The following is a 21,764-nucleotide window of genomic DNA, read 5'->3' on the forward strand; positions in this document are numbered from 1 at the left end:
AAAGAATTAACTAAAAATTTTAGTGTCTAGTTAGGAAGGTGGTTCTTAAAAAGACTCAGCAGCGCTAAATACAAATTTACAACACAGATCTTTGTAGAAAATGTTACAACACCATATACAGTAATAAGTCCACTTCAAATTTAAGTGCAAAGCAGCACTTAAAATTCCAATAAAACACAAAAAAGGTTTGTGATTGTAACAAGACAAAACGTGAAAATAACCATAGAGATTGGTTTGGGTGAATTTAGGGATCTCCAGGAAAAAACGCAATGTTTTCTCCTCTTACATATTTATTAAAACCCTTTATTTTATTTTTTTACATAGTGTTACATACAATCTCTTAAGAGTACAGCGGAAAGAAAGTTTAACGTAGAGAACAAAACCAACACAGTATAACCACTCTGTATTTAGTTTAAAACTCAATGCAGCTCTCGGCCATCAGCCCAAGAAACCAACAATAAATGTGAAGAAATGTCTTCAGTTCGTAGCATTGTGTGTGCAAAACAGGGAGAGTCAGGTCCCAGGGCCCATTTTCCAGCAGCTTCCTTACGTTGAAGGAACATAGAAAATCTAGAAATGTCCAGTTGTCTTCTATCTCCCGTCAGGGCTGCCGTGCATTTCTGGTGTGTAAGTTAGAAGAACAATCATGACCCACAGATGCAGCACCGCCTGAAGAAAAGAAAAAAAACAAAAAACTTTGATTAAACACTTGGATTGTATTGTTGGACATTAAACTATCCCAAAAATTATTGTGGTAAACCAACAATATTGTTGTTTTGAGACCATTTTCAACTAATAATATAAATTATTATTGCGAGAATACCCTCTCAAAAATACAAAAAAAAATAAAACATTTATAAAACATATCAAACACTGAAACATGATGAGATTTTAAATATTGAAAAAATAAAAGAAAACAAAACAGCAATAATTAAAACGGGTTAGTGCGTCTGTAACCAAAATTGCATTAAAAAAAAAACCAAACAAACAAAAAAATTATTCAGCTTAGACTGGGAAAACAAGCAAAAGGGGCAGGTAGCACAAGCAAACTACTTTGTACTGGGTGTCAAATTTTTTGCAGCATTTCTCAAAATGGCGGCTTAGCAACGATATTAAAAGGAAGCATCTCTCTGAAGACTTATTGTGCAAATGGAAATGATTGCGCTCACTTTAATTTATCATGTGATTTATCGCTTCCTGTGACAGGTTCACTGACGCTCGGTGTTAAAGTGAGGACTCACCATGTAAAGGATGACGAAAAGCCTGGCCATGGGGTAGCGCCTCAGGAAGATCCCCAGTCTTATGCTGCCAGGCAACAGAAACGTTGTCAAGATGGAGGAAGGATTTAAATAACTGTAAAGACGAGGATGAAGGCTCACCTGAAACGGTCGATGGTGCTGGCTGCCTTCCGGACTTTTCCGTACACACCTGGACTGTCCTGATCGCTGAACAACACCGGTGTGTTTCTCTGACGCGTTCCTAACCGCCGAGAAAAGAAAAAAAACACAAATGATTTTTACTATTTTATGTCTAAATATGACTAAAAAGTGGTCACTGAAAGAAAAACAAACAAATCGTCTAACCTGGACCCTCCAGGGTGCTCATGTTGATGGACGAGCCCCCGCTTTGGCCTCCCTGCGCGCTCTTTAGCTGCTGCTCCAGACGCTCCAGCTGGAAGACCAGCGAGCTTTTCTCCGTGCCCAGGGCCTCCAGCATGGTCTGCTTCTGGATCAGCGTCTCCGTCAGCTGGTGGAGGCGATTCTCCAGCTCCGTCTGGCTGCTGCTGCTCAGAGTCTTGTTGGTCAGCTGAAAAATAAAATAAAATAAAAGAGTTCAAAAGAAATACCGGTGAATTGGAAGGAGCATGTTCTCAGTTGTCAATAAAACATCAGTTACAGGCTGAAATCTGTTTTTTTTTTTTATATATATATTTTGTGACTTTAAAGCGGTTCTGACCTGATTCCTGAGTTTCTGGATTTCATCTTCTCTGTCTTTGATTCGGCTCTGCAGGTTGATTTTGGCCCGGTGGTGCTCGTCCTCAAGGTATTGCAGCTCCTGCATCCCGTAACCAACAATTAGTCGAAACATTCCCGCCGAAACAAATACTGTTTTGTCACGACTGCTACCTTTACCTGCTTGTAGCGCTCCACCTCGGCTTCTAAATCCTGCTTGGCCCGGTTCTGTAAGGCCTGTTGCTCCTGCAGGTGGACCTGCTGCTCCCGCCATGTTTCTGCCTCTGCCAGCGCCTGGTTCTCCAAATCCTGTGCGGAATAAACGGCCGTTGAGCAAAAGCAACGTGACTTAGCAGCCTTTCTTGTCGCCAGATGTAAGAACTCGCCTGTATTTCCGCCCGGAGCGTGCCGACTTGCCCCTGCAGCTTTTGAATCTCTTCCCTCTGGAGCTCCTTTTCGTGACGGAGTTCCTCCATCTCCAAGGCCATGGTCCCGCCGCCGTCGCCCACGTCCAGACCCGAGCCCTCCTTCAAGCTGCTTATTAGCTTCTCTTTGGACTTAACAAAACAACACAAACAGAATGAAGAAAGGTTTAGAGGAACCTCGAGGGAAGCAGAGAGATGCTCCGATGCATTTGCAGAACTTTTTTCACGTAGTCATGTTACGGCCACAAATCTCGGAGTATTTCATTATGATTTATGTTACTGACTAACAAAGTAGACAAAAATTTTTGAGAGAAACTTTTTTTTTAAATTATTTTTACATATTAAAATCTGGAAAGTGTGGCATGCGTTAGTATTTAGCACCCTATGTTGATAATTAGCAGCTAGCAAACATGTTTGCCTTTCGCTACAAGTCTAATAAATAATAGCTCAAGCTCAGATAGATTGGATAGAGAGCACAGGTAAACTCTGATTTCCTAGTCCTTTCACAGTTTCACAATTAGATTTAAACCCTGGCTTTGACTGAAAACAACAGAAAAAACAACTGAAATTAATATTGAGTTTCTTTTCATTTATCATTTGTTTACTTGATTTATTATTTATTGTGACAGGCCGAGGTGCTGTGTCCCATTGTCTGATTTCTTTCCAGACCAAAGCCAAGCCTGACCTGCAGGATGCGTGAAGCCTTGTGCTTGTAGTCTTGTAGCTCCTGCTTGGCAGTCTCGGCCGCCGCTTTGGCACTTTTCATTTGCTGCTGGAGGTCGTCGACCCTGACCTTCTCCTCCACCGCCCGGCGCTCCGCCGCCGTCAACGTCTCTGCCAGGGTCTGCCGCTCGGCCTCCAGCTTCCCCAGCCGGTCGGCGTACTCGCTCTTCACAAGGACCAGAGCGCCATTTAGTGTCAGCGTTTTTTTTTTTCTTTTCTTCTATTCGTTAAACTCAACAAACGAAAAAGGTTCACCTGCATCTGCCGGTAGCTGTCCTGTTCCCTCCTGACAGAGAGCTCCGCATCCCGCAGCCTCTCCTGTATCTTCTCCAGAGCTTGGGAGTGCATGCTGCTGCCTTCTGTGTGATCTTGCATTATTCTACAGAAAAATCAAGAAAATAATTCCCCGACACGGTGAGGATTTGAAATCAAACCGAGTTTGATGTTAAACCAGCGGCGCCAAAGCAGCACCTCGACTTTTCCTTCCGCGCTTCCTCCAGTGCAAAACTGCGAGACTTCAGCAGCTGATCGGCTTCGTCGAGTCGGACTTTGAGGACCGCGAGTTGGCCGTCTTTGGCAGAGAGCGCCTCGGTGAGGTCGTCGACCTGCGAGCGAAGTTCTCTCAGCGTGCGGTCGGTCTGCGACTGCTCCGAGTTCCGCTTGTCGGCGCGCAGGCGGGCCTGGTTCAATTCTGGAGGGAGACGGAGAAACCACATTTTTTAAAACTAAACGGGAGACGCGTCGACAGTTTCTGTGCGGTTTGTATTTGAATTCACCGTCTTGTAAGTCTTTGGCCCTCTGGATGACCGAGGCCATCTCTTGGTTGAGGGAGGCCACCTCGTTGCGTAGCAGCTGGTTCTCCAGGCGCAGGCTGGACAGGATCTGGCTCTGCGGCTCCTCTGTGGGGAAAGCGGGCTCCGGCCTGCTGGACTCCTGCGGCGGAGCCAGGCCAGAGTCAGAGCTCTCGGGTGTATCTGCGGTACAGAGGAAAACATGATGAAAAAGGTTAGAAGAACTGAGTACTGAAGCTGATAACTTAACAACAGCAGAGTCCTTGTTGAGCTTCAACTAGAGATGCCGAGTTACTTGATGTAGATAGCAAAAAAGGAGTTGTATATTTCGACAAAAAAGTTTCAGAAAATTTCTAAAACAAAGAAATTTCTGAGTTGAATACTGGAACATTTGCTAGAAAAAGACTCAAAATGTTTCTAGAAAAAGCATGGAAATAATTTTTGACTTTTGATGTTCAGAAATTTCCAATTTTTCTCGAACATTTCTGCAATTAATCTCAAAATATTTTGAGACGGAAGTTTTTTGGCTGAAATTTACCCCGCTCTTTCTCTAAACTGTCCCTGATACTCGATCAGAGTAATCACATCCTCGCCCCCGTAGCAAATCAGTAATTTCTGAATGAGAAGTTGACTTTGCTCCATCATGCAACTCGTCTTAATGAGCGCTAAAAAGGTGACAACTTAAGGAGTTTGTTTTAGTGTTTATATTTCAAAACAGAACCGCATGAAGTGCATTTTGCGGGACCGTTTCTCTTTCCCGTTCAGCGATATCTCCGCCATCTTTGTTCCAGTATCACCTGGCTCCGTTTAAGGATGACCAGCGCCGCCCTCTGCTGGTTGGCGGCCAATCTGCAACACGAAAAGACGGTCTAAGACGATATTAGTTAATCGATCGGAACTCATTTTAATCTAATAAACCATTCACTGGCAAATAATTGTAAGTCGATTAGTTGTTTGCATCCATACTTAAAGTATCTTAAATATTCTCATCATCGAGGATATTAAATCCCAAGCTCCAACCTTGACTTTGCTCCTTAGCAGAATTTTCCTCCGAGGTTTTGATGCTGTGCGCCGACAGCGAGCTCATGCTTGAGGCCCTCGACACCCCACGGGTGGAAGGGGGTGTGGATGGGGCCGAGAGGTTGGCATGAGGGGTAACAGAAGGCGGAGGCGTCGGGCTTTGGACTTCCATAACTGGAGCTTTCGCGAGTTCTCTCCTCGAATCCCTCCTGCTGCTGCCGCTGTCTGGCGGGTCCGAGCTGTTCAGGAAGTCGAAGAGCATGTCGTCGTCCACATCCTGCTCGCTCTTTTTGGGCCTCACGAAGCCTGCCGAGGTCTTGGCGGGGTTCGAGACGCCAGAAGCGGAGGGGTTGCTGGGCACGTTGGCTGTCCCAGCGAGGAGAGTGGCGCTAGATTTCTTGACGTTGCCGGCCGCAGCGGAGATGTAGCTGGGCGCGTCGCGAGAAGACGGGTAGCCATGGTGCGTCACGGCTTTCTCCGTCTTGTACGCAGCGGGATTGTAGTCAGTGGCGGCAGATTCTTCTCCGTAGGGCGAGGAGAAGGCGGATCCCTCAGCTTGGTTTTTGCTCAGGGCGGTAGCAGCTCCTTGGTCCACCTTATTCAGGAAGTCTTCAGCTTTTCCTGCCAGATCAGTAAACCAAGACATGTTGCACCCTGAAACAACAAGCAGAGACAGCAAGACTCAGTATTAGGGCTGAAATGATTAATTGGACTGATTAAAACTCAAATAATCGTCAACTAATTTAGTAATCGATTAATCGTTAACTGCAGAATATAGACTCAAAAAAAGGCAATTTGCTGAAACAACATATGAACAGAAATTAACAACAATGTATATACATCTCAAATTTAAGATAAATGTTTTTAAATTCACCTGGTTCATATTCACAAAAGGAATACTTTGTTATTGTATTTTAGGCAATAAAATGTTTATTTTCTTATTATAAAGAATTTAATTATTTATTTCCTTCTTTGAATTCATGTCTAATCTTGCATAGAAAATACCTAAGTAGTTTAATTTAAAAAAAACTACAGAAAGTGTAAATTTCATATCCAATTAATCATCAGAACAACTGATAGATTAATCGATTAGTAAAATCAACATCAGCCAAATTTAGTCAAAAGCTTCTTTTTCTCACTTAAAAAAAATCTTCAACATATTTTCTCTGGACCAACACAAAATGACGCATTTTACAACTAAGGATCTGAAAAGTGTGGTGCGCATGTGTATTTGCAGCCCATCTTGAGTCAGTATTTTGTACAGTCATCTATCTGCACATCTAGAGAGTGAAATGTTTTACCCAAGTACACGCTCACGTTCTGTCAGATGTATAGCAGTTATGGAAATCAACGTTTCAGCTCTTGCGACAGATTCCCAACTGGAGGCATACTAGATTTTATATCAAGAGAATTAAATTACGAGGGGCTAAATATACAAGCGCCCTACCCTTTTTAGATTTCATGCAAAAATGTTTCAACCCGTGCATCACTGTCCTTTCATTTCATGTTTATACTCTTTTTATTGTGTAGGATGATCACTTTAAAATCCAACAAAGCACACTTGAGTTTAAGGCTGCAAAATGTTCCAGCTAGATTGAATACTTGTGCAAGTAAATAATTTAACTGCACCAACAGAGGCAGTGTCAAGATCTCCTAATGTTAGATATAATGCTGATTTTTGTGCTTTTATTAACTAAAAACTTTAACTAGAGAAGTGCAAATGACAAACAGTTCAAACACGTCTTAGCTAAGGATTTTTCACGTTTTTACAACAGAGTAAAGCAATTCACCCAGAACTCTTGGTAATACACGACTCTTACACAGCTATGATGCTAACCAATTTAATTCTTGCCTATTTCCATATGGTAGGTTCCAATGATAAAAACTGACAGAAATACATTAAAAGGGGAAAATAATTACGATGAAAAGCATCATTAGCTGCAGTGCAACAAACTATAAAACTTGTACTTAAGAGTTCTGTCACAGCTAAAGCTAACAGGCTAACTAGCTAAAAAATATTAATCTTCAAACGTACCGTGTGATAAAAAGTCGAGGTTTACTGGGTTTCCAGTCTGCCGGAAGTCGTCGAGGTTTATTGCTTAGACATGAAAGGGAACGTCCCGTTGGATAAACATAGTCAAATGTCATTATCTGTCAAAGAGGATATAATGTGAGCTTCTCAATACGTGGACCAGGAACTGCTCCAGGAAATGGCCCACTTTCTCAGGTCGCTTCAGCGACACGTCAACTCGTCCGCCATATTGGGAGAGGGACGCCTTTTAAACATACTAGCTGGCGGTAGTATGATTTTATCCCTTTAAGAAATATACAGTGACAATACTAACACAATTTTGTAATGAAGCAAGAATTTGTAATACTGGGGTTTTTACAAAATACAAAGTAAACTAAAAGAAAACAAAAAACAATGAAAGAAAAACAAATACACAACTGTACTCAGGTATTTGGGTTGAATGTTTAAGAAGATACATAAAATCACCAAGTGTCAAGTGTCCTGTTCCCATTTCAATATGTATATACTATGTTCATTTGACTGCTAAGACCTAAACTGAATACACATTTTAAATATTAATTTCTTATTATTGAACTCGTATTTTGCACTATATAGTGAAAACACTAGGTTTTTGGTTATTGATTACTGATGTTTCATAACCTTGTTTTTTTCTCTCCATTATGCTTTTTAAGTCCTTCTGTAATTAGTGGAAATGTTTATTATTGATAATGTATTCTGAGTGTACTCTACGTCTAATATTAAAGTTTTATTAAAAAACAAACTGTAATTTAGTTGATGGCATTAATAAAATAAGCAAGGAGTCGAACTAATCAGATAGTAGTAAACACCACAGAGAACGACATTTGACATATTTTAAAATAGGTTATAAAGCACTATAGTTGGCATGGGTTTAGACTAGATGTGTTTTAGTCAGTGGCTGCCTTTTAAATTTTAATATCTGTACACTAAAAAAATGGAAATAATGCCCCATGTAGTCGCACAAGTTTCATCCATTAATTTCAAACTGTTATAGGTTACTTAAAATAAAACACCTGGGTTATAATACCCATAATAAAGGTATTCCCAGTGTTTCTTTTTAATCATTTTTGTTTCTGAATCACATTTGGCTCTAAAAATTTCAGACTTTGTTTTCAGAATGAAGCTTTATTTAAACAAAACTGTTTAACAGCATCTTCCTAATGACTGGAAGGTTACATACAACTACTTTTCAATACCAAAAACAACAACAAAAAAAAGCACTTTAGTAGAAAGGAATGGGAAAACAGTAGATGGTTTAATATAAATAATACTATCAACTGAAGAATTAACTAGACTATAGTAATTTTAGTCTGATATTTTTATTTGAATTAATCGATATTGGCGCTCAGTATTAGCAAACAAACGGACGCGACAGATATGAAACAGTGCCTCTTTATTCTTTTTCCGCACTCACTTGAAAATGCATATTTACATGGCATGCCACATCAATACAAGAACTTACTATTGACACAATCGATAACATGGAGAATCTGCTCTGGGAGTTCACAGCAGGGGGGAGTAAGAGGGAGGGGAGAGTTAGTGCCATGAACAACCAAACAAGATAAGAGAAATGAAGCTTCACCTTTATAACCAGGCTAAAGAAAAATAGTTCCTCTGTAAATCTATTTTTGAAGACCTAAAAAGTGTCCAAGCTCACGTGTTTTCCGAACAGTTCATCTGCTTTGGCGCGGATGTGGTCGAATCGGACCGTAATCATCTACGCTGCAGAACCCATGAGACTTGTTCTGACTCCAGGATGGACTGCTGGGGGGGGGCTGCAGATGATTGTACATTTATGGCAGGTAAAAGGTTCACAACGCTGTCTGATTGCTGGAAAGGGGCAAGCTTGACCACTCCATCAGATGTCCAGTAAATAAAAAAATAAAAAATAAACACAACAACCCAAAGTCTTCTAAGATAGTGTCCTTATCCAAGGTAATGATCCGAATGTGCTGCCTTTATGAGAGTGGGAGGGGGGGAAAAAAAAGAGGTTAAATAAAAAGCAAAAAGAAAAATAAAAACAACTCCTCGGTAAACCAGCTGGTTGGTTTGGGGCTAATGCAAGAACAACAGTTATTTAAACATGTTTCTTCCAACAGTGATCCTTGTTGCATTTGTTCCATCAGTAATTCCTGTTTGGATGAACACACATTCTCCTGGACTCACTCATTCACACGCACACGCACACACACACACACACACACACACACACACACACACACACACACACACACACACACACACACACACACACACACACACACACACACACACACACACACACACACACACACACCCTCTCTCCAGCTTGAGCTCACTCAAACACACATTCACTTTCTCAGAAAAACCTATAGCACATGCAATGTGGTTTCGGAGTGATGGTCTGCCCCGTCAGATCAGACCCCTCCTCTTCTTGTAGTCCTCCAGGTTGAGGGAGCGGCGAGGAGCACCGTCCTTCACTGGCAGCGCGTTGGAGCTCACAGAAAGAGATTTAGCTTCTGCAGGAAGACAGGATATAAAGATCGGTTTGGCAATCGATTAATCTATCGATTTTTCGGATGATTACTCAACTAATTGGATAAACAAAGTGAAACTTTCTGATTTTTCATTTAATATCAAGTCTTTTCTACACAGTAATAGACATGATGCAAAGAAAGAAATGCCTATTAGCTTTTTTTAAATGACAAAATTAACATTTGTAGCCAATGATGCGTCTGCAGCTAACAAAAAACATAATTAAAACTTATTTCTAACTAAACTCTAAAGCTCGATCTTTTCAGTGTTGGGCTAATCTGTTGATTATTTTCTGGATTAAGAGATTAATAATTGAATAGCAAAAAGTGCTTAATGGGAGGGATTTGTTTTATAGAACCTGAACCAGGCAAAGCTAAAACTATGCCACTTGAAGAGGTCTGGGTAGAACATATTTATAGTCAAAAGTTTTTTTTTTTTAATTAATCTAAAATGCAATATATATATATATATATATATATATATTGTTCAGTTCTATCTTAATTAAATATCTGAGTGTGTTGTTAGCGACTAATCGATTACTAAATTAGTTGACGATCATTTCAATCATGATTAATCACAATTAATGCGATTAATCATTTCAGCCAACCTTAAGCCCACAGAAAGGGTTGCAATGGAATGGTTCAGATTGAAGTATATTTATGTGTTGGAATGGTCCAGTCAAAGTCCTGACGTTACCACAGTTAAGAATCTGTGTCAAGACTTGAAATGGAGAATAATGTTCGTGTCAAGACATGAAAAACTGGCAGAGACATTCACCCAAAAGTCTAACTGGAGGTTTCACGAAGCGGACTGCTGCTCTTTAAACCGAGCGCCTAAAATCACGATAAAAATACAATCTGAAACCACGAACAGCAGAAACCGTCTCACCTGCATTAGGGACCTGTAGGTCAATCTTAACATCAAAATCGTGAACTTTAAACAAGTCTTCTGAGAGGTCAGTGGTTGGTTTGGGGACATCTTTGTCTTTAGGGTTTGCTGGGCCCTGCAGCAAAATGAGCAAAGATAAAGAAGAGGTCAAGGTTCAGATGTCTGGCTCAGCTTGGCAGGTTCTGATGGCTTCCAACTTATTATGACATGACTAGAACACCATGAGAAATGAGATGCTGTGTTTTAAAAACAACAACCAAATGCTAATCAGTTGAACTCCTTTTGGATTAAAGGATAAAATCTTTGAACAAGTCCCACTTAAAGTCATCAGACTGACAATGTAATCACATTTCCTCAAGAGAAAAAGAAAAGACATGATTTCTAGTTCTCCTTACCACGTTGTTCTTCTCTGTGCTAGTGGGATCTGCACCTCCTGACCCTGAGCCATACTTTTGGTTCAGGTGAGCAAGAATAGCTGCATGGACCGACGGATCCCTGGCCTGAAGAAAAGAAAGAAAAGAAAAAAAGAGTCAGTTCCAGAAATTAAACAGAAGCAAAAAGCTTGTTTTATAGAGAAGCTATACGTCTTTGGGTGTTAGCTACCCCAGCAGATAGCCTAACTAATCAACGAGGAAAGATTAGCTTGTTGTATTACCATTGCTCATTTATAAAAAAAAAACAAAACAAAACAAAAACAAAAAAACAGCAAAATCTTATATGCATCATCAAAAAATATCTTAATGCTATAACATACACCAATCATTTTTAATAGTCAGATTAAAGAGTTTAGCTAGAAATATGAGGTGAAATATCAAAGACGGCGAGTTCTCTTATAGAAATCGTACATTTGACACCATGGTGGGTTTGCACTGCCTTCGAGTGAAGGGGTCCATTTGTTGGTTTTTGGAGTTCTGCCCTTCAGCCTGAAAGAAAAAAGAAATTAAACTTTAATAGTTGAAACACATTTTCTCCTGAACCACGTAAAATGCTTCAAACGTACGTGCAGCAGCATTAAGCACTAAAGCAACTTTTGTTTTGTTTTCTTTTTTGTCATCTGCTGAGCTCTTAATGTTAATTTTTACAATGCTGATAAGATTACTATAGCTGAAGACGTAGCATTTAATGCTACCTTGAACTCAACTGGTTTCACAGTCCTACCCATTCTTACCGTCATACTTTAGACCTCATGCTGACAATACGGCGTTGAGTATAAAGAAACAACACTTCCTCATAACCCTGTGCTACATGAGCATTTTCTAATAACCTTTGAGTTTATTCTGACTGAGTACTCCAAGCCTAAGAAAAAATTTCCATAAAGTAGATATTTGTCAGACAGTGCTGCAAAAACTGTCATTAAGACATGGAAATGTCCCATTATTGGATGAAACCACAATAAAAGCTGGATGCTTACCACAAGTGCTTTCTCAGACTCGACAATGTTCCAGCTTCTGTTCCTCTGGTTAATGTAGCTGGAGGACAGAAAACAGGTTAGTTTGTCATCTGGATTAAATATTTGCCACCTTTGGCTTAATAAGACTCAAATTTTCTGTTGCTTTCACTTAAAAGAGTGAAAAAAAGACATCTAGCAACAGAAAATGTGCCAAGTAAGGTGGACTGCTGAGTGCTTAAAAAGACAATCTTGGAAATCTTTAACTTTTATTATCTGTCACATTTTAATTCATTGTAATGTTACCTGATAGCTGAAATGTTCTTGGTCCTCTGTCTGTCAAGTGCTTCAGCTCTCTCCTCAAGCTCATTCAGTTCATCCTGGATAGTTTTTACTTTCTCGCCATCGCCATTTTCTTCTGCCATAGCCTTCAGGTAAAAGAAAAAAAAAGAAAAGTCAAAGGTAGCTGTGAAGATAATAATTAGAATTAAAAGTTGCACATGATTCTATCTAATTTTACTCCACCTTGTCTTTAAGTAGCTGTGTTTTCTTCATAGCATAATTAGGTGGCGCTTTTCGGAACCTGTCCTTCTCCTTGACGATCTGTGGAGAGAAAAGCGAGGCGGGGCGTTTCAGTCCGCTGCAGGAGACGCCAAAACGAACGTCCGTCAGCACCGGCAAAAACTGACTCACATCCTCAATGTCTTTATCGTTGAACTTGTAATTCATAGCTTCTTTGATTGACTGTTCCTTCTTGGTGATTTCATCAAGAGTCGGTACCTGCATCCCAGCGACGATCATCTGCAAGACAAAAAAAATAAAAAGAATAAGTGCAGAAAACATATTAAGGGTCTCATTTCCTTCATCCATTTCCACAAATTAGCTCGTTTAAATTTTCCAAAAGCGCTTACCGCTTCCTTCCATTTCATGAATTCACTTTCTGTGAACTCTTGGTTTGACACAAACTCAAGTCTGAAGACCCGCGTGTCGGCCCCATGCCTGGAGGAGATTCACAACGATAAGGATAAAGGACAACAACAGGATAATAAAGTTTATCAAAAGTCTCAAATGCAGTTGCCTCACAGAAATGTTTCTATCCTTCTATAGCTGCACATTTGTATCACATTACAGCCACAAACCTCAGTGTATTTTATTGTCATTTTGTTTATTCCACACTAAACTGGCAGGCAAATGGGAGCAGAGGTAAAAATATGAACGCAAAAAATAGGAATAAAATACGGTACAGAGAAGGGAATTTTACAGAGCAGGAAAAAAACACCTAATGAAAAACGGCAAAATCTGATTAAAAGAACTGTGCACCTGAGTAGGGCCCTTTTTAAAAAATGAACCAAATGTGCATGAGTATTTGTGCATAAAATTGCATAATTGTGCATTGGAAGAAAAAAAAAAGGTTAGCAGGTTTCAATTTTTTGCTTTTTCAACAAATAAAAATATAAAACTGTGGTAACTCTGAGGGAGCTGCACAGACTTACCTCTCAGGTCTTAACAGGACAATTCAATTATGAACCATAAACCATAAATGTGGTTTAGAAGAAACCGATTGCTAAAATTAAGACCTAAGAAGTCCTGTTTGCAATTTACAGCAGGAATCCCTGAATAGAAATAAATGTTAAACTTTCAAGTTTTGTGTATGTAAAACGTTTGGAAAACCGTCATTCAATTCACAGAGGTTTGTAGTTGTAACATGACAAAATATGAAAGAACTTTATCAGCCTTTTGCAAACTGCTGCATTTTTAAAAAAATATCTTCCAAATTTTTTTTACCTCAACTGTAATCCCTTGTTTGTCCGTGTTGTTCCAAGTTGATAAACTTTTGCTGTTTCTACTACGTCCACAATTTCAGCAACCTTTAGACATTAAGAGAGGACAGAACGCATATAAAAAACAAACTTTGCTTCAGAAGCTGCACGCCGGTGGAAGAGCGACCAAAGCGAAGAGCTCACCCTGTAGACCGGTTTGCTGCTGCTGTTCCCGATGCCTATCCTCACGAAGCAGCCGGTCACCGTCTTCGCAAAGAAGGGCATGTGGCACCAGCGCTCCAGCTTGTGTCTGGACAGACGGACCCGGTTGAGCTCCTCGGGGAGGGAGACGGGCTGCGACTTAGGCGGCGTCTCCTCTTTCCTGGTGGACGGAGAACAGGTTTGAGAATCCGTGCGAAGGCGTCGAGGCGGACGAGCGTCTCGCAACCGAAAGCACTCACTCGTCTTCGTCGAAAGACGACGAGCGTGAGCTCCGGTCGCTTTTGACCGACGACTTGTCGTCGTCTTCCTCCTCCTCCTCTTCGTCGTCGGAGTAGACCTCGCTCGTCTTGAGGGGCTCTCGTTTGGCCAGAAGTTCAGCTGCGGAGGCATCGTATCGTTTGTCATTAATCGTGATACATTTATCGTGATAAGAATTTGGATTTATCGTGATGTAATAAATTCCAATTCATGTCTAAAACGTTCCGTATTGCTGGGATTGTTAGTTTTGTCATTTTCTGCACTGCTTGTTCAATGAGAGCATCCATAAATATCGATAACTTTAAAAATGGTTAAATCACACTCGACTGTGTATTATGCATTGGTATGTTTTTCAAGAGTATTTGTGTTTGTGTCAGAGTAACAGCAACAGGGTTACCTAAAAAAAAAAAAGAGCAATAAATACTTTCTTATGGTCACTTTTATCGTTATCTTACAACAGTGCCACAAAATATTATGATAAAAAAAAAATTCAATCCACATCGCCCAGACCCGGTAACGAGGTCAGAATTTACCGCTAAAAAGCCTCAGATGAAACTCACCCGTTTTGTTTTTCTTCTTCTCACGTTCAGCTTTCAGTTCCTCCATGGCTTGGGACTTCTTGTCCAGTTTTTCATCACGTTTTGATCGCCTCTCCTTGTTGTGTGACATGGACACCTGGACAGGAGCGTAAACACCAATTAAAAAGAAAACAAAAAAGAACGACGTTGGTACAAATTCATTTTTTCCAATTAGTTTCAATAAAACAAACAAAAGAGGAAAATTAAAGCTTTAGCATCACCCATAAAAGTAGAACCTAAAGGAGGTCTGTTCATTATCATCAATCTGGACCCACCACCTGAGTGTCTTGAACCTGAGATTGTTTCCGTTTTTCTTGCTCTTCCTCCTGCTTCTTTTTCTTCTCCTCTTTCTCCTTCTTCTTTGCCGTCTTCAGCTTCTTCTTGATTTCGAACCTTCGAAACAAAGAATCCGCTGAAATCAGGACATTTTGAACAGCAGCACGGAAACGCTCCACACGCCCAGCTTCGTGTGTCGATGCGGGATCACCAACCGTCTCCGCAGCACCTCTCTCTTCTCGATCCTGTTGAACAGCTCCTGCTCCCTCTCCTTCTCGGTCATCTGCTCCAGGCGCGCCCGGTCCTCGGCGTCGCCCATCAAGTCGTCGTCGTAACCGTCTTTGAACACCTCGTCTTCGGAGGAGTCCGAGTCGGAGCTGGAGGACGAGCTGTTGCTTTCAGAGTCTGAAACCTCGCCTGCAAGAAACGGGGAACGGAGAACATGCTGTCAAGTCGTTACTCTGACTTTCTGGTTTAGCCTGAGGGGGGAAAAAATATGTAGTACCTCAGTTTGTTCAGATTTGATGAGTGGATCCCATGATTTTGTACTGTGTAGCGTTTTGTGCCGTAAAATTGCTGAGTTTTTTTAATCTAATTTGTGTGGAAATAACCCAGAGTTGGTCTCAATTAGCCTTTTTTTTAAGGACAGCTTTGTTTACAGAGGCTTCATAATTGATTTTATTTGTTGATTCTGTTGTTTTATTTATTTTGGATTTTTAAAATATTTTCCAGTTTCAGTGTTAAATGTTCATTAGAATTTCAAGTTTATGGATCTTTGAGAATGTTTTGTTTTTTTTTGCATTATTATCCCACTACCATTCCTTGAAAACAATCTCAAAACAACTATATCACCGTTCATCGCAATGACTTCTGGGACAATTAATTGTTCGACAAAATCCGTTACCACGACGTTCCCATTTGCAGGTTCTTGGTAATGCAGCTACTGTGGGCTGTTGCTGAGTTAAAATCATTGCTTTTTTAAAGCTAAGTAGAGAAAATGTACTTTGCCGTATGATTTTGTAACGTTTTTAAAAACGATAACATTTATATCGTTTTTCCATAAGGATTCAAAATAGGTTTGACCAAATCTCAAACCGTAGCATCTCTCGTCTGAATTTCACTCTGTTTTAAAAGAGAGTCGATGCGATGGAAGACAAGTCAACGTCATCCTAAACCAGCGTGCTGCGCCGCCGCCGGGGATGAAAGAGATGAAACGGTGAGTCACGTAATCCCAGCCACCTGACATACAGGGTGATATGTAACCTGGAGTTTGTTAGAAATGCTCCGTGTTTTCTTAAAACCTCGGGACTTTCTGTGTGGGCGAATTTTCTAAACTGCGGCGTCCTACCCTCCTCGGGAGCGGAGCTGTCCGCCGAGCTGTCTCCATCGGAGCTGCCGGACGCCGTGGCCTTGTTGACCTTCTTTTTAGTGGCGCTCTTCTTTTCAGAGCCTTTCCCCGGCTTAACCTTCTTTTTGCCTTTGGTGCCGCCCACGGTCCACTAAAACGCAGAAAAAAAAAGAAAGAAAAAAAACCAACAAGTCTCACTTTAAGGTGTTTCATGTTTTCACAGCTGGAAACGACCGGGTTCTGGTCCATCATTCCGCCGGGTCCGGCTGCCTTACCTCATCGTCGCTGTCGGACGTCTCGGAGTCTGTGGACGCTGCTGGTTTGTTCAGAGGCTCTTCCTGCTCGCCTGAGTCCACCCTCTTCCTCTTCGCCAAGGACAACAACTCCTGAAGGAAAAACGCAGAGGACAGCTGCTTATGTCGTACGCAAAACCCTGATGCAATTTAAAAAAAAAAAATACAAACAGGAGTGAGAACAAGATGGCATTTTAGAGCAAAAATATCAGTCGTTAATGAAAACTGGAGAATACGCGAGCTTAACGGAACACGTTCTTCAATACTTTAGTCTTTATTAAATCTTGAGTCATAATAAAATGTCAAGAACTTTTTCTAAATTTGTAACTTAATTCAACAATTAGCTAAAAGAACAAAGTTAGATAAGAGAATTGAAGCGATTAATTGGATGAATCGACTACTGAAATAGCCAGCAACTAATTTAGTGACTGAATAATCGTTAACTAGAGTGTACAGTCTCAAAAAAGGCCATTTGCTTAATAAACGACATGCAAAGAAATAATTAAGAAAATTTTGAACATTTAAGATAAAACAAAAGTTTTTGTGTGTAAATATTTTCTACACACAACTCCTCAAGTGGCACTTGGTTCAAAATCAATTTAAAGAAATCTAATTGTGAATCAAACTAAATTAACAGATTATTCCTACACTGTGTAAATGTTAACTCAAGTTAGAAGTTGTTTGCATCTGCAGATTCATCCTTTGCTACAGAAGATTAAGAGTTTGCTAAATGAATGTTATTGAAAATCAATAACAGCAATAATTCAATTCCTTCATTTACAAACAGAATAGAATTATTTTATTTCTAACGTAAAAAAAAGGCTAAAATAAAAAATCTGCAGCATTAATCGTCATTAATCTGATATATGGTCAGAACAGATAAACCGATAGATTAATCGATAACTATGATAGTAGCAGCAGTAGTTAGATATACAGTGGTGTGAAAAAGTGTTTGCCCCCTTCCTCATTTCCTGTTTTTTTGCATGTTTGTCACACTTAAGTGTTTCGGAACATCAAACCAATTTAAACAATAGTCAAGGACAACACAAGTAAGCACAAAATGCAATTTGTAAATGAAGGTGTTTATTATTAAAGGAGAAAAAAATCCAAACCATCATGGCCCTGTGTGAAAAAGTGATTGCCCCCCTCGTGAAAATATACTGTAACTGTGGTTTTTAACACCTGAGTTCAATTTCTCTAGCCACACCCAGGCCTGATTATTGCCACACCTATTTTCAATCAAGACATCACTTAAATAGGAGCTGCCTGACCCAGTAAAGTCCACCAAAAGATCCTTAAAAACTACACATCATGCCGAGATCCAAAGAAATTCAGGAACAATTGAGAAAGAAAGTAATTAAGATCTATCAGTCTGGAAAGGGTTATAAAGCCATTTCCAAAGCTTTGGGAATCCAGCGAACCACAGTGAGAGCCATTATCCACAAATGGCGAAGACATGGAACAGTGGTGAACCTTCCTAGCAGTGGCCGGCCGCCCAAAATTACCCCAAGAGCGCAGCGACGACTCATCCAAGAGGTCACAAAAGACCCCACAACAATGTCCAAAGAACTGCAGGCCTCACTTGCCTCAGTTAAGGTCAGCGTTCATGCCTCCACCATCAGAAAAAGACTGGGCAAAAATGGCCTGCATGGCAGAGTTCCAAGAAGAAAACCACTGCTGAGCAAAAAGAACATTAAAGCTCGTCTCAATTTTTCCAAAACACACCTTGATGATCCCCAAGACTTTTGGGAAAACATTCTGTGGACCGGTGAGACAAAAGTGGAACTCTTTGGAAGGTGTGTGTCCCATTACATCTGGCGTTAAAGGAACACTGCATTTCAGAAAAAGAACATTATACCAACAGTAAAATATGGTGGTGGTAGTGTGATGGTCTGGGGCTGTTTTGCTGCGTCAGGACCTGGAAGACTTGCTGTGATAAATGGAACTATGAATTCTGCTGTCTACCAAAAGATCCTGAAGGAGAATGTTTGACCATCTGTTCGTGAACTCAAGCTGAAACGAACTTGGGTTCTGCAGCAGGACAACGATCCTAAACACACCAGCAAGTCCACCACTGAATGGCTGAAGAAAAACAAAATGAAGACTTTGGAGTGGCCTAGCCAAAGTCCTGACCTGAATCCTATTGAGATGTTGTGGTATGACCTTAAAAAGGCCGTTCATGCTCGAAAACCCTCTAATGTAACTGAATTAGAACAATTCTGCAAAGATGAGTGGGCCAAAATTCCTCCAGAACGCTGTAAAAGACATATTGCAAGTTATCGCAAACGCTTGGTTGCAGTTGTTGCTGCTAAGGGTGGCCCAACCAGTTATTAGGTTTAGGGGGCAATCACTTTTTCACACAGGGCCATGATGGTTTGGATTTTTTTCTCCTTTAATAAAAAACACCTTCATTTACAAATTGCATTTTGTGTTTACTTGTGTTGTCCTTGACTATTGTTTAAATTGGTTTGATGTTCCGAAACACTTAAGTGTGACAAACATGCAAAAAAACAGGAAATGAGGAAGGGGGCAAACACTTTTTCACACCACTGTATGTGCTTTTCTCTGATTTTGCAACCAAATCTATGGCAGAAATAACTTCTTGGCAAAATGAGGCTAACTCTGTAGCATACTAGCATACTAATGAATGAAAAAGTGACATTGCAATTTTAGCCAATCGAGTGATATGAAAAAATATCCAGAAATTTTGAAAAGCAGTTCAAGTTGACCTACACCGATCTGACCTCGTGCTATAAATGCTACTAGCATGGTTTTTGTTATTCTTATTGTTATGGCCGCAGAATATTAGTAAATAGTTTTGACTATATCAGCTGCGATGTATGCCTATTTTCTTCTTTTTTCTCTCGCATTAGGATCAATGTCAGAGCCTCCGCTGCCATCAGGCTCAGTCAACCTGGCTAAATATTACGCTAGCAGATAAAATATAAGCTCAAAACACCTGGAATACGTTAGTCAACAATTATGGCTCTCTAAACAGTTCTTTGTGATATGAAAGCTGCGGAAAATGATATTCAATTTACGATGTTAGCAATAATTGTGCAGCCCCACTTCACGATATCTGCCAGAAAACTTTTAACATAAATGAAAAATGTGAGTTTTTAAAAGCCAGATGGACCAGCATTTAAGTTGAAGAAATGTGTTTTTAGTTACATTATCGATAACAGGTTGATAACATTGTTTAATCATACTGTTTGGCATTTCTGTCTTTTTTTATTCTAAATCAAAAATGTTTTTGACTTTTATAAGTTTACCATTTTACAGATTATTTACTTTTATCAAATTTTGTGATTACATTTTTTCTCGTATTTCCTCATTAAATAGTTACTCAATTCTTCCTACAGTTGTTTGACTTCATTTTTTCAATTTAGGTAGTTTAATATTTTCTATACTTCATGTTTGCTTATCGGTTTGTTTGTTTTTTATCACTGCCCACGCACAAATAAAATTCTGCTTTTGCTGCTGGTCGCTGTCAATTATTTATAGTCGACTGCTGACTTGGCTCTATAAACAACAGATATTATTTCATGCGGTGTCTGTTGGACAGAATCCAATATATTATTCATTTGTGTATAGCCAGTTAATGTTTTTAAGCATATATCTATAACAAAAATCAGACGATTTAATATGAAAGTGTGTTTGGTTAGCCCGTGAAAGATAAGATTTCTATACACAATCATTTTTATTTTAACTTCCAAATTTAATTATAAAAGTTACAAAAAAATGTTTAAAGGAAACTAAATATACCTATTATATGAAGGACGGATATTCTTTATCACTGTTCTCATCGTCAGGCTTAAAACTCCAATAAACTGACATGTATTTCAACCACTAAAACAGAGAAGTGGGACTTTTTTTTTTTTTTTTTACATATTTCACGACAACAGCTAACCTTTTTTTTTAGAAATTACACATTTCTTTGTGCACACTGTTTGACAAACTTTCATAGATGTTGATGTACATTGAGGGGGGGGAATCACAGCAGTATTTCAGGTTTCAAAGTGCTCCAGCTGTATTCATTTTCACATGCCTGTTACTGGTATAATGTAAGTTACTTGACCAATTCTACATTTGGTTTTCTGTGACAGGAAATGTTGCTAACATTCCTATTCCTGCTGTGATTTAGAAAGTCATTTAGAAAGCGAGTGTGTGGATAAACTTTGGTTAAAAAAAACAACAAAAAAAACTGACCGGGCTTTGTACGCGAGTTCTCTGCTTTTAAAAGTAATACACACGGTAATTGCAGGGATTTTCAGCATGAACGTACAGTCCTCGGTGCTGTCACGTTCGTCTGCCAGCGCTTGTTTATCAACATCACCGAAATAGAACTTCAGCTCTGAGCCCATGACGTCATTCAGGAGATAGTGTTCAATGCTAAACCAAACAAATCTCTACATAACAGCTTCAATTTGAACATTTTCCACGTTCCCCTCCAGTCTGTAAACACGCAAACACCCCACTCGTCCGCGCGCAGACACAGACAGGCAGCCAAAGACTGGAAACCATTAGGAAGGTGTATGGCGCGGTAACATAAGACTGCATGATTACTGGCCTTATGCAACCATTGCTAGACTGGACAGGCTTCCAAGACGGACAAGAGCCCAAAGCACTTTCTACTTCATGATATATGATGTGTGTACACAGTAGGGACGAGGTTAGCATTATGTTACGCAAAGGTGACAAGTGAGACAGGCCCACTATCAGCTTGTTCAAGCGAGGCCAAACACAGCGTAACCCATTAGCATCCGCTAGCTTCATCAAAATTGTTGACTACTTGGAGAGCCCACCGCTGGGGACAATTTAAGGAGAAAAAACGGGACCTACCTGATCTAAATTGTCATCACTAGCACTGTCTTCAGAGTCAGAGTCAATCACGTTTCGAACTTTCCGCTTCTTAACATTCACCATGATTTGCTACGCGGCTAACCTAACCTGCTAGCTGCGCCTGTGTCGTCAAAGCGGTTGAGATTAGCCGCTGATGCTACTTGTCTTCTTGGTTCAAAGGCAGGACGGAGCATGCGCGCACAATGGCTTTACCCCAAGAACTTTTATATACTGGAAAGATTTAAGGAAATAACACAAAATGTGTAATTTTACTATATTCATTTCATATTCTGAAAGCTTTAAAAAAATATTTGTGATAGGAAAAAAAACACGGACAAAAGGACACCGAGAACAGAGAAGGGAACTAAAGGTTAGTGAGTGCGCTAGTCAGGACGGGAATTTAAAGTGCAACAAAGCTATGTTCAAGAACTACTGAG

The 21,764-nt window shown here is 40.1% G+C and overlaps 2 protein-coding genes across 4 annotated transcripts; both read right to left on the reverse strand.

The window, feature by feature from the left end:
- Nucleotides 1-282: 282 nt before the first annotated feature.
- golga5 (golgin A5) lies at nucleotides 283-7,173 on the reverse strand. The gene is made up of 13 exons (XM_081603544.1): nucleotides 6,947-7,173; nucleotides 4,912-5,565; nucleotides 3,877-4,074; nucleotides 3,572-3,791; nucleotides 3,356-3,479; nucleotides 3,063-3,266; nucleotides 2,339-2,509; nucleotides 2,133-2,261; nucleotides 1,957-2,055; nucleotides 1,584-1,806; nucleotides 1,380-1,479; nucleotides 1,242-1,305; nucleotides 283-669 (listed from the first exon to the last, which is right to left on the reverse strand). The coding sequence occupies exons 2-13, from the start codon at nucleotides 5,555-5,557 to the stop codon at nucleotides 592-594; spliced, it is 2,256 nt and encodes a 751-aa protein (XP_081459670.1). The 5' UTR covers nucleotides 5,558-5,565; nucleotides 6,947-7,173; the 3' UTR covers nucleotides 283-591.
- Nucleotides 7,174-8,337: 1,164 nt separating this feature from the next.
- Nucleotides 8,338-21,683, reverse strand: rtf1 (RTF1 homolog, Paf1/RNA polymerase II complex component). 3 transcript variants are annotated; one of them, XM_008398948.3, is made up of 18 exons: nucleotides 21,328-21,683; nucleotides 16,468-16,578; nucleotides 16,193-16,343; nucleotides 15,060-15,261; nucleotides 14,862-14,961; nucleotides 14,551-14,665; nucleotides 13,972-14,110; nucleotides 13,715-13,892; nucleotides 13,536-13,618; nucleotides 12,662-12,749; nucleotides 12,444-12,551; nucleotides 12,276-12,353; nucleotides 12,057-12,178; nucleotides 11,775-11,832; nucleotides 11,209-11,286; nucleotides 10,759-10,863; nucleotides 10,364-10,478; nucleotides 8,338-9,459 (listed from the first exon to the last, which is right to left on the reverse strand). In XM_008398948.3, the coding sequence occupies exons 1-18, from the start codon at nucleotides 21,409-21,411 to the stop codon at nucleotides 9,353-9,355; spliced, it is 2,022 nt and encodes a 673-aa protein (XP_008397170.1). In that variant the 5' UTR covers nucleotides 21,412-21,683; the 3' UTR covers nucleotides 8,338-9,352. The 3 variants fall into 3 exon arrangements, with proteins under 3 accessions (XP_008397170.1, XP_008397169.1, XP_008397168.1); XM_008398947.3 differs by having other exon boundaries at nucleotides 14,847-14,961; XM_008398946.3 differs by having other exon boundaries at nucleotides 14,844-14,961.
- Nucleotides 21,684-21,764: the final 81 nt, after the last annotated feature.

The sequence above is a fragment of the Poecilia reticulata genome, chromosome 22 (assembly GCF_904066995.2).
Source record: "Poecilia reticulata chromosome 22, P_reticulata-male-v2, whole genome shotgun sequence".
Taxonomy (NCBI): domain Eukaryota; kingdom Metazoa; phylum Chordata; class Actinopteri; order Cyprinodontiformes; family Poeciliidae; genus Poecilia; species Poecilia reticulata.